At 46.7% G+C, this 12,250-nt stretch overlaps 1 protein-coding gene across 1 annotated transcript; it reads left to right on the top strand.

Annotated features, from left to right (window-relative positions):
* The first annotated feature begins 439 nt into the window (after nt 1-439).
* Nucleotides 440-3,450, top strand: LOC132834220 (zona pellucida sperm-binding protein 3-like). Its single transcript, XM_060852885.1, has 9 exons — nt 440-625; nt 1,867-1,982; nt 2,076-2,179; nt 2,271-2,448; nt 2,532-2,658; nt 2,736-2,824; nt 2,909-3,030; nt 3,117-3,251; nt 3,329-3,450. Exons 1-9 carry the CDS (start codon nt 440-442, stop codon nt 3,448-3,450), a joined length of 1,179 nt encoding a protein of 392 aa, XP_060708868.1.
* The last annotated feature ends 8,800 nt before the right edge of the window (nt 3,451-12,250 follow it).

Raw genomic sequence — 12,250 nt, 5'->3', positions numbered from 1 at the left:
TGACAGCACAGCAGCTCACAGACACTCCTATTGGTCCAAATGAAATAGGCCCTCCTGGTAATAACTCGATGAGTTCAATCATTGGTGGAAATTGTAGAGATTGGGGCTGGTTGATTGGTTCAATGTTGCTGCTTCTGGTCACATTGGTGTCAGGTGAGTGCAGGTTGTGTGTATAAAAGGAGCTGGTTGGGGGTGTGTGGGGATGGTTGAGTTGTTTGTGATCATGGGTGATTTTGTAGTGAGGGGTTTGTTTCCTTTGTTGGTGTTAGTTGGAACTGTCTGTTGCTCTGAAACATGGCAACAGTTTCTGAGCCAGAGGTTTCCATGGACAATAGTGAGAGCCAGTCCTGTTCCTGAGAGAGTGCCTCCTCATGGGGGTCCCATTGGTTCCAGTTTCCGAATGTCTGAGGTTGGGAGTGTGTCCCCACTGCAGACTGTGATGGTGCAGTGTGGAGAGCACAACCTGCTGGTTAGGACCCAGCTGGATTTATTTGGAACCAGGCACCTGATTAAAGCTGCTGACCTGACCCTGGGGACAGCAGGTTGTCAGCCAACCAGGGTTGACCCTGAGAACCAGACTGTCCTCTTTGACTATGGGCTGCATAAGTGTGGTAGTAGATTGCAGGTAATGGGGGTTGTCTACACTTGCTGGAAGCTTGGGCTGTAGATTGTGTTCCTGGCTGAGATCATTGATACTGAGAAGGATGATTCTCCTGCTTTCTCAAATCCTTAGCCCAAGTTCCTCTCCTGGATTGTCTGTACCTGAACTGTTCTCTATCTCTAACCTTGTGCTCCCATTCTCATTGGTGTAGAATCCCCTGATTACAGGGTTGTTCTGTTATGTATATTGTCAGTGTGAATTGGGTATCGTGTGGTGGTTTGAGGGGGGTGTTATGATACTATGAACTTTCTCCAAATTTGGTTCAGTGACCTTCCACAGTGGTTTTTGATAGTGATTCTTCTCTCAATAGTGAGGTCACAGGAACACAACTCATTGCATCATGGCCTGTGGCCAGTTTAAGGGAATGTAGTTCTCGTCCCATAAGGCAAATTGACTTGATTCCCTCCCACTGAGGGCTATTTGATCAATAAGTTGACTCCCCCTCCTTGAGGAGCTCTACATTTCACCTGTTAACTACTTATTTAATTCTGGTTAATTATTGTTTTCTCTCCTCATGTCTCCTTGCTATTAATCTTGTGGTTTTCTGCTAGTTATCTCTGCTCATAATCTGAAGGTTTCATAACATTGAGTTGATGTCAAAGATCCCTGCAGCCTTGTTCCTGTGATAACAATCACCACTTTTTTAAATTAGATTACTTAATGTGGAAACAGGCCCTTCAGCCCAAGTCCATGCTGAAACATGACCCACCCAGACCCATTCCCATTCCCCTACATCTACCCCTTCACCTAACATTGGCAATTTAGCATAGCCAATTCACCTAACCTGCACTTTATTTGCATTGTGGGAGGAAACCCATGCAGACATGAGTGTGCAAACTTGCCTGAACCCAGGTCTCTGGTGCTGTGAGGCAGCAGTGCTAACCACCTTGTCCCAGTTCCATCAATATTTATCTCTAACTCTGCCTGGGAGCCCAACACATCTTTTGAAGCAACTCTTGCATCAGGAATTCCCATCCTGATTTTGGAATGATGTAATACCTTGTTAAGTTGATCCTAAATGACTAACCCCTGACCTGTTGCCTTTGAATACTGGTCTCTCCAGCTCAGGGTGTGGGAAAGCAGTCTCCTGTCCCTGAGCTTGTCGCACTCCCTGAAGAATTGTCACAATGGGACGGTGTCATTGTAAACACTGTAGATCCTTATCAATTCAGATCAGTCTCATTCCTTAAACTGGTGTCTTTCAGATGACTGAAGATTTTCTGATCTACACCACCCACCTGACCCACATCCCAAACTATCCTGGATCTGTCATTGTGAGAACCAATGGAGCTGTTGTTCCCATTGAATGTCGTTATTTGAGGTGAGAACCTCATACTCAGTTGTCAGGATGATCCCTTGCTGCTGTTTCTGACACTGTCCTAAAATGGCTGCCCTGTCTCCTTTCCCCCCCCAGGAAGGGCAATGTGAGCAGCAATCCCATCAAGCCCACCTGGATCCCATTCAGCTCCACCAGGTCTGGAGAAGGGCATCTGTCATTCTCCCTGCGTCTAATGAATGGTATGTGATGGGTGACTGGGGAGGGATCTCCTGATGGCTCTCTCTGGGAGTTGTATCCATTGGCTCCAACCCTTGTCTTGCTGTACTTCAGGTGATTGGCTTACAGAGCACACTTCCACTGTCTACTTCCTGGGAGACCTCATTCACATTGAGGCATCTGTTTCAATGGCCAACCATGTGTCCCTGAAGCTGTACATTGATCGCTGTGTAGCTACACTGAGCCCAGACAAGGACTCCACCCCGAGATACAGCATCATTGACTACAATGGGTAAGGAGCTCTCTGCTTTCTCCAGCTGCTCCCATCTCAATGGCTTCACTCCATTCACTTCATGGCCCTTTGTCCATCTGCAGTTGCCTCCTGGACAGCAAAGCTGAGGACTCCTTTTCAACCTTTGTGTTGCCCAGAGATGGGAGGGAGTCGGACAAGCTCCGGTTTGACCTGGATGCCTTCCGTTTCTATGGAGATGAGCGTTCCTTGGTAAGAGGAAGCTGCTGATGTGCTTCTCCACATTGGGGAGGGAGTCACTAAACACTGACTTGTTCTGTGTCCCTCAGATATTCATCACCTGTCACCTGAGAGTTGCTGCAGTGGATCAGAGAGATTCCAGGAACAAAGCTTGTACTTTCCAGAAGCTGGAGCGTATGTAAGTTCCCTCTCCCTGTCCCTCAGGGATGTTGTTGGGAGAGGTGATGCACCATGTGGTTGATGGGCTGTTTCTCTTGTCTAGCTGGAGCCCATTGGAGGGGTCAGACAGTGACATTTGTGCCTGTTGCCATGTGGGGAATTGTGGGAGCACAAGGGAGATCCTGATCCCTTTCAGAGGAAGGAGAGACCTTGGCCCTGAAGCTGGTAGGACACTGCCCTCTACATGCTGGGGATCTCCTCTCACCCCATCTCCTCACCACCCCCTCCCTAACTGTAGTTTGATCTTTCAGAGAGTGAAGCTGGATTGGAGTGGGAGGAGGAGGCCTCACTTGGCCCCCTGATCATTCTGGATACTGAGCTGACCAACATGGCAACGCAGCCCCTGACTGAGGGTGATGGAAGGATGCAGGAGAGGTCTCCAAGTGGTGAGTTGGCTGCCTGCTAGTTTCCCTTTCTGTCCCTGTTTTCCCTCAGTAACAACTGGTTTCTCCTTGTTTTGTAGGTGTGGAGTCAGAGCTGGTTGTGACGGTGGTCCTGACTGTGACAGCTGTTTGTCTGATCTCTGCTTCATTGCTGGCCTTCCTCCTGTACAGGAGACACAAGCAAACACCCATCAACTGGTGATTGAAATAGTCAGTAAAGCAGTGATTCATGGTCTCTTCTGTCTGGAGCTGGTTTGTTTCTGCATCCTTTCTTTAAAATATTCCTGGGTACAATCCCTGTGTTGAGCTCTTTAGTCCATGAATTGAGCTTCCTGAATGATTAGGTTATGGAAGACATTGTTTGCTCCTTCCACTGAGTACAGGGGATTGATGACCACCTTGGAAAGGGGCTGTCCATTCTGATTAAATCACTGTTAGCAGAATGTGCTGGAGGAACTGCTCAAATGTGGCCGTGTCTGAGTGAGAAACAGTTGATGTTTCTAGTCTGTTCTGATTCTCTTCACTAGTGTGCATGTGGATTCCCAATGTTACCATCTCCTGAGATGCTGGCTGTCCTGTTGTCTGTGGACTGTTATCCCTCTGATTTTTGACCTCTACAGTATTTGGATTTCCAACTGATGTTCTATTCAGAGCTGAATTTAAACTGCTCACCCCTCCAGGATCAGGGACGTGGTTTTAGACATCAAACACCACCTCCTATCTACTTCCCCACTTTCTACACCTTCCATTTCCTCCTACAGGAAACACTGAACTGTTCTCCCTCCTTGGGGGTGCACAAGATTGTTATAATCATCATGCAATAGAGGGCAAGATGTGTAATGGTATTAGTGTCACTGCAAAAGATTAACTTTGTCCCTAACAGAGGCAGTCAGAGCTGGTGCCTATGCAGGTGCCCAGGGCTACCTCTTTGCTCTGACAGGTTGTTTCACCAGCCTGCAGAATATCTCTGGGACACATAATTAACCTCAGCACCCTGTGGGTGAACACCCCAACTCCCCTCCCACTCTGCCAAGGACATGCATGTCCTCAGTTGCCACTGCCATCAAACTCCATCCACCCAACTGGAGGATGAGCACCATCTTCCATCTTTGGTACCCTCCAAACTGATGGGATCCATGTAGATTTCATCACTTTTGAACTCCCTTCCCCAGTTTATTCCCAGATCCAATGCTCTAACTCAGCACTGCCCTTTCTAAACTGTCAAATATCTTTGACATCTCCACAGTGACTTAGCACCATCACAACCCACATCATATTCCCAGTTACCTTTCCCTCCAGCCCTACCATGTCCCACTTATCTCATCCCCTGGAACCCCTCCTCCCACATCCCTGGTGTCAAGCTTCTGCTTGAAATGTTGACTGTTCCCCTTGGATGTTGCCTGACTGGCTTTGCTTTCCCAACACTTTGACTCTGATCAGCAGTCCCCACTTTCTCACTGGTCCACTGTAGGCATTGTTGGGAAACTGACCCCTTGACAAAATGCAAATTTATAAATATATTGTCTCTTGCAACTCTGACTGAGAGTACCCCCTCACCTTAGCTTTTATCTGTGACTGGGGTGGGGAGATGTGTGGAAATAGCTTCCATTGCAAGGTCCCAGCAGCAACTGCTGCAAGGGGGAAACTATGCATTCTGGTTCTGGAAGCTTGACCACACCCATTCAGGCTGCTTCTATAGTTCCAATTTCTCTATAACCCAAGACCTCATGCTGTATATTCTTACTGGTTTTCAATAGATTGCTCTCCACCTTTGCCTCAAAGCCTCTCGTCATAAGGACAAAATGTGGTTCTTAAAACCACAGCAGTGTCACATGCTGAAGACTGGAATGAATTTGCACTCAGGACTAAAAGGAAAATACTGCGCAATATCTGAAACCACAGTATGCTGGAAAATCTCAGGTAGTCAGGCTGCATCAGTGGACAGACACTGCTCATCTTTCAAGAGTCACATCCATCATAAACAGTGAACTGTCTTTTCAGAGACTTTTCCTACACTCGCTTGGGTAGGATGGTGTCACAGTAGTTAGTACCTATGTCACTGCACCAGGGACATAGGTTTGATCCTTGGGCAATTTATCTACATGGAGTTCTGTGTGGGTTTCCTCCCACAATCCAAAGATGTGCAGGTTAGGTGAGCTGGCTATGCTAAATTGACCATAGTTATTAGAGATGTGGAGGTTGGATGGAGCATCAGTGTTCAATGTAGTGTAAAGGTCTGAGTGGCTGACCTTTCAGAATGGAATTGTTGGACTGAATGGCCTGTTTCCACACTGTAGGGATTCACTGAATTAAACTGAGGATTCTTTGACACTAATGCCTATCACTGAGCCATCTGTCTTAGGCTCAGGCTTATGTCTACAGGTGGGTGGAACAAGTGGCATCATGGTAATGTTACTGAGACAGGAATTCAGTGAGCTGGGGGCTCAAATCTGATTGTAATTGCTAATGGATTTGTGTTTTATTTTGAAAATATCTAATCTCAGTAATTGTGAAACTAATCTTTCATAAAATCGCATCTCATTCACCCTTCCCATCAGGGAAGGAAATCTATCATCTTGACCTGGTCTGGCCTAAATGTGACTCCAGACCCACAGCAATGTCACTGATTCTGAAATAGCTGAACAAACCAATCAAAGGGCAACTAGGGACAGGCAACAAATCCCAGCCGAGACAGAAGCCACAGGATGTTAATAGTGAGGGATTGAGCAATGGGAATGTCATAGCAGGTATGGCAGCTACTGAAGCTTCCATTGTTGAGGAAGATCTGCCTACTGAGTTGGTATGGGTGGAAATTAGGAACAGCAAGGGAGCAGTCACCTCTTTAGGGGTTCACTACAGCCCCCTCTTTCCCTGCCCCCCCCCCCCCCCCCCCCCCATAGCAGCAGGGAGATGGAAGAAAGCATAGGTCAGCAGATTTTGGAAAAGTGTGGACATAGTAGGGTTGTTATAATGGGTGACTTTAACTTTCCCAATATTGATTGGAATCTCCTTTGAGCTGAAGATTTGAATGGAGCTGTTTTTGTAAGGTGTTCAGGAGGGTTTCCTAACTCAGTACGTTGACAGGCCAACGAGGGGAGAGACGCTTCTAGACTTGGTGCTCAGAAGCGAGCCGGGACAGGTATGAGATTGTGATGGGAGAGCATTTTGGTGATAGTGACCACAACTGCCTCACATTCTCCATAGCTATGGAGAAGGAGAGGATTAGGCAAAATGGGAGGATATTTAATGGGGAAGCTCAGCTCTACAGAATTACAGGCAGGCGAGGAAGGAGCTTAAAAGTGGGCTGAGGAGAGCCAGGAGAGGGCACAAGAAAAGCTTGGCAGAACAGATTAGGGAGAACACAAAGGCATTTTACACATGTGAGGAATAAGTGAATGGTCAAAGAAAGAGTAGGGCCGATCAGGGATAGCATAGGGAATCTGTGTGGGGAGTCTGAGGAGATGCGGGAAGCCCTAAATGAGTTTTTTTGCTTCTGTCTTTACAAAAGAAACTTTGTAGTGACCATCTGGAAGAGCATGGCTTGATTAAATGCAGTCAACACAGCTTTTGAGGGGCAGGTCATGCCTCACAAACCTTAGTTCTTTGACTAGAAAAGTCACAGGGGGTCGATCTGTGGATGCAGTGTATATGGACTTCAGTAAGGTATTTGATAAGGTTCCCCATGGTAGGCTCATTCAGAAGGAATGGGATTTGGGGAACATAGCTGTCTGGATACAGAATTGGCTGGCCAACAGAAGACACCGAGTGGTAGTAGAAGGAAAATATTCTGCCTGGAAGTCTGTGGTGAGTGGTGTTACACAGGGCTCTGTCCTTGGGCTGCTATTGTTTGTAATTTTTTAAAATGACTTGGATGAGGGGATTGAAGGATGGGTCAGCAAGTTTGCAGATGACAAAGGTTGGAGGTGTCATTGTCAGTATAGAGGGCTGTTGTAGGCTGCAGTGAGACATTGACAGGACGCAGAGATGGGCTGAGAGGTGGCAGATGGAGTTCAAATTGGATAAATGAGGTGATGCATTTTGGAAGGTCGAATTTGAAAGCAGAGTACAGGATTGAGGATAGGATTCTTGGCAGTGTGGAGGAACAGGGATCTTGGGGTGCAAGTACATAGATCCCTTAAAATAGCCACCCAAGTGGCCAGGGTTGTTAATGAAAGCCAAAACATCTTGCTTAACAGGGGGATTGAGTTTGAGTTGAGATCTTGTTGCAGCTCTATAGAACTTTGGTTAGACCACACTTTGAATAATGCGTCCTGTCCTGGTTGCCCTATTATAGGAAAGATGTGGATGCTTTGGAGTGAGTTCAGAGGAGGTTTACCAGGATGCTGCCTGGACTGGAGGGCTTGACTTATGAGGAGAGGTTGACTGACTGAGCTTGGATGTTTTTCATTGGAGAAGAGGGGACCTTATTGAGGTATACCAGATAATGTGGCATAGATAGTCTCTGGCTAACAACTCTATTTCCCAGGGCAGAAATGACTAACACAAGTGGTCATAGTTTTAAGCTGGTTGGAGGAAAGTATAGAGGGGATGTCAGAGATGGATTCTTTAGAGAATTGGAGAGCATGGAATGTGTTGCCAGCAGCAGTTGTGGAGTCAGTCATTGGGGGGAAGGAGACAGGCAGCCATTTTAGGACAGTGTCAGACAACAGCAGCAAGGGATTATACTGACAATCGAGTAAAGATTCTCACCCCAAATAACGATATTCAATGGGAACAACAGCACCATCGGTTCTCACAATGACCGATTCAGGATAGTTTGGGATTGGGTCAGGTGGGTGGTGTAGACCCAGAAATCTCCAGTCATCTGGAAGACACCAGGTTAAGGAATAAAAGGCTGATCTGAAATGAGAAGGATCTACACGGTGTTTACAATGACACCGTCCCATTGTGACAATTCTTCAGGGAGTGTGACAGGCTCAGGGCCAGGAGACTGCTTTCCCACACCCTGAGCTGGATAGACCAGTATGCAAGGGCAAAAGTCACAGGTCAGGGGTTAATCTTTTAGGATCAATTTAAGACATTTGGAGTGATGTAATCAGGATGGGAATTCCTGATGTAAAAGTTGGTTAAAAGATAGATGTGTTCGGCTCCCAGGCACAGTTAGAGATAAATATTGAGGGAGCAGGGACATGGTGATTGTTGTCACAGGAACATGGCTGCAGGGATTTTTGGACATCAACTCTCAATGTTATCAATAAACCTTCAGATTATGTGCAGAGATTGCAAGCAGAATAACTAGCATGATTAATAGCAAGGAGACACAGCAAGAATAGAGAAAACAATTATCCAGAATTAAATAAAAAGACTTGCCAACAGGTCAAATGTGGAGCTCCTCAAGGACAAGAGGAGTCAGTTTATTCATAAAATATCCCCCCCACTGGGAGAGGGTTAAGTCAATTTGCCTGATGGGAATGGTACTACTTTCCCTCAAACTAGCCCCAGGCTATGCTGCAATGAGAGTTATGTTCCTGTGACCTCATGATCGAGAAAAGAATCACTATTGAAAGCCACACTGTGGAAAATCACTGAACCAGATTTGGAGAAAGTTCATAGTGTCAAAATACCACCCCACGTAATACCCAATTCATACTGACAAAACATACATCGTAACAGAACAACCCCTGTAATCAGAAGCTTCTAAACCAATTAAATTGGGAGCACAAGGCGAGAGATGGAGAACAGTTCAGGTACAGTCTAAGCCAGGACAGGAACCTGGACTGAGGATTTGAGAAAGCAGACAAAAGGTCCTTCTCAATATCAATGATCTCTCAGCCAGGAACCATGTACAGCCCAAGCTTCCAGCAAGTGTAGACAGCCCCATTACCTGCAATCTACTACCACACTCATGCAGCCCATAGTCAAAGAGGACAGTCTGGTTCTCAGGGTAGACCCTGGTTGGGTGACAATCTGCTGTCCCCAGGGTCGGGTCGGGTCAGGTCAGTAGCTTAAATCAGGTGCCTGCTTCCAAATAAATCCAGCTGGGCCCTGACCAGCAGGTTGTGCTCTCCACACTGCACCATCACAGTCTGCAGTGGGAACACATTCCCAACCTCAGACATTCGGAAACTGGAACCAATGGGATCCCCATGAGGAGGTACTCTCTCAGGAACAGGGCTGGCTCTCACTATTGTCCATGGAAACCTCTGGCTCAGAAACTGTTGCCATGTTTCAGAGCAACAAACAGCTCCAACTAACACCAACAAAGGGAACAAACCCCTCACTACAAAATCACCCATGATCACAAACAACTCAACCATCCCCACACACCCCCAACCAACTCCTTTTATACACACAACCTGCACTCACCTGACACCAATGTGACCAGAAGCAGCAGCATTGAACCAATCAACCAGCCCCAACCTCTACAATGTCCACCAATGACTGAACTCATCGAATTATTATGAGGAGGGCCTATTTCATTTGGAGCTGCTGTGCTGTCACCTGACTGAATTCAGCTCCACAAGGTGTCATGGTGAAGGCCGCATGAAGACAATCATCAAACGTAGCTCATTGATCCAGGAGGGTGTCTGCTGGGTCCTGTCCACCCTCACCCAAGGGGACTGACAGTGAGACCCACGGAGAGATTGTTTGAGGATGGGGTTTGGGTAGAACAAAGGGATTGACCTTATATTACACCTCCCCCTGGAAGTGTTTGATGGAGGCAATATGGACGAAGCTTTATTCTGTATCTAAACTTGTCATGTCCCTGTCAGGGGAATGTTTGATCGGGACAATGCAGGGAGAGCTTGACCTTCAGTTTATTTATAATTCACAGAGTAGAGGTAGTTTTACTCTGTATTTCACCTCGTGCTGTCTGTGTCCTGGGAGCCTTTGATGGGTACAGCTTTCCTTCCAGTTTTCAAGAATAGAAGAAGCTTTAGTTTCAGTTACAGAGAGTAGAATCTTTTACTCTATTTCTAACTCCGTGATGTCCCCGGATTGAAAGTGTTTGAAGTAGACAGTGTAGCTATACGTTTAGTTTAAATGTGTGGCAACATCTTTCTGTTCAGTGAAAATGAGCAGAGGAAGCTCATGTATCGCGTCCCACGCTGACCTTGCTCTGGCGGAGTTGTTGGGGGATGGTGTTGAGGGAGAAAGTGAGGTGTGCAGATTCTGGAGATCACAGTCAAAGTGTGTGACCCTGGAAAAGCACAGCAGGTCATGCAGCATCTGAGGAGCAGGAGAGTTGGTTTTGAGTATAAGACATTCATCAGGATTGTGGATTGGGACAGGGGGCTGAGAGATAAACAGGAGGTTAGGGGTGGGGGCAAGGTAGCTAGGATTGTGATAGATAGATGCCTTGGGGATGGGGGCAAGGCAGCTGGGTTGGTGATAGGTAGATGCAGGTGCGGGGTGTTCAGAGAATTTTACATTCATTCTAAAAGGGACGATGGAGCAGCATGGTGCCACAGTGGTTAGCACTGCTACCTCACAGCACCAGGGACCCGGGTTGCATCCTGTCTCGGGTGACTGTCTGTGCGGAGTGTGCACATTCTCCTTGTGTCTGTGTGGGATTACTTTGGGTGCTCCAGTTTCCTCTCACTATCTAAAGATGTGCAGGTTCGGTGGATTGGCCATGCGAGCTTTCCTCAGGGATGTGTAAGTTGGATGCATTAGTGAGGGGACATGTAGAGTAATAGGGGAGGGGAATGAGTCTGGGTGGGTTATCTTTTGGAAGGTCAGTGTGGACTTGTTGGGCCAAATGGCCTGTTTCCACATTGTAGTGAATCTTTGATTCTACATAAATGTGTATAAATCCCTACGACCTGATCAGGTCTACCCTGGATCTCTGTGGGAAGCTCTGGGAGAGATTGTTGGGCCTCTTGCTGAGAAATTTATATCATCAACATTTGCAGGTGAGCTACCGGAAGACTGGACGTTGGCTAATGTGTTGTCACTATTTAGGAAAGGTGGTCAGGAAAAGCCAGGGAACTACAGACTAGTGAGCTTGGCATCAGTAGTGGGCAAGTTGTAGGAGGGAATCCTGAGGGATAGAATTTACATGTATTTGGTAAGCCAAAGACTGATTAGGGATAGTCGGCATAGCTTTGTGGGAGAGAAATCATTTCTCATAAAATTATTTGACTTTTTTGAAGAAGTAACACAGAGGATTGATGAGAGCAGTGTGGTGGACGTGATCTGTATGGACTTCGGTAAGGTATTCAACAAGGTTCCTCATGGATGATTGGTTAACCAGGTTAGATCTCATAGAATACAGGGATGTGGATACAGAACTGGCTGGAAAGTAGAGGACATAGGGTAGTGGTGGAGGATTGCTTTTCAGAGTAGAGGCCTGTGGCCAGTGGTGTGCCATAAGGATCAGTGCTTTTTGTCATTTGTATAAATGATTTGGATGTGAACATAGGAGTTACCATTAGTAAGTTTGCAGATGACACCAAAATTGGAGGTGTAGTTGTCAGCGAAGGAGGTTACCATGATCCAATGTGATTGGAATGTCGATTTCACCAGTTTCCTTATTTCCCCTCATCTCAACACCAGCCCCTCCCATTTATCTGGGGGCACCCCCTCATTCCTGATGAAGAGCTTGTGCTTGAAATGTTATCTCTCTCGTTCCTCAGATGCTGCCTAACCGACTGTGCTTTTACAGCACCACTCTTTCCGACTCTGATCTCCAGCATCTGCCGTCCTCACTTTCTCCCAACTGGGCACATGCACCGAGAAATTGCAAATGGAGTTCAACGTAGATCAGTATGAGGTGTTACAAATTGGGAAGTCACATCAAGGTAGGAGTTTCATGATGAATGTTCAGGCCTGAAGGAGTGTAGTTGAACAGAGGGACCTTGGAGTTCAGGTGTATGGTTCTCTGAAAGTGGAGTCACAGGTACACAGGGCAGTGAAGGTGACTTTTGGCACACTGGCCTTCAGCAGTCAGGGCACTGAGTACAGACATTGGGAAGTGATGTTGCAGGTGTACAGAATGTTGTTGAGGCTGCACTTGGAGTATTGTGTTCAGTTTTGGT

Source organism: Hemiscyllium ocellatum, chromosome 39 (genome assembly GCF_020745735.1).
Source record: "Hemiscyllium ocellatum isolate sHemOce1 chromosome 39, sHemOce1.pat.X.cur, whole genome shotgun sequence".
In the NCBI taxonomy this organism is placed as follows: Eukaryota; Metazoa; Chordata; class Chondrichthyes; order Orectolobiformes; family Hemiscylliidae; genus Hemiscyllium; species Hemiscyllium ocellatum.
The sequence above is the reverse complement of the archived record's forward strand: the minus strand, read 5'-3'. Positions and strand labels throughout refer to the sequence as shown.

Excerpts from the sequence above, each read along its gene's own strand:
- LOC132834220 (XM_060852885.1), top strand. The coding sequence starts at position 440 with ATGGTGCAGTGTGGAGAGCACAACCTGCTGGTTAGGACCCAGCTGGAT. Across the intron at positions 2,180-2,270 it reads CTCCCTGCGTCTAATGAATG|GTGATTGGCTTACAGAGCAC; the intron begins GTATGTGATGGG and ends GCTGTACTTCAG. Across the intron at positions 3,031-3,116 it reads AGACCTTGGCCCTGAAGCTG|AGAGTGAAGCTGGATTGGAG; the intron begins GTAGGACACTGC and ends TTGATCTTTCAG.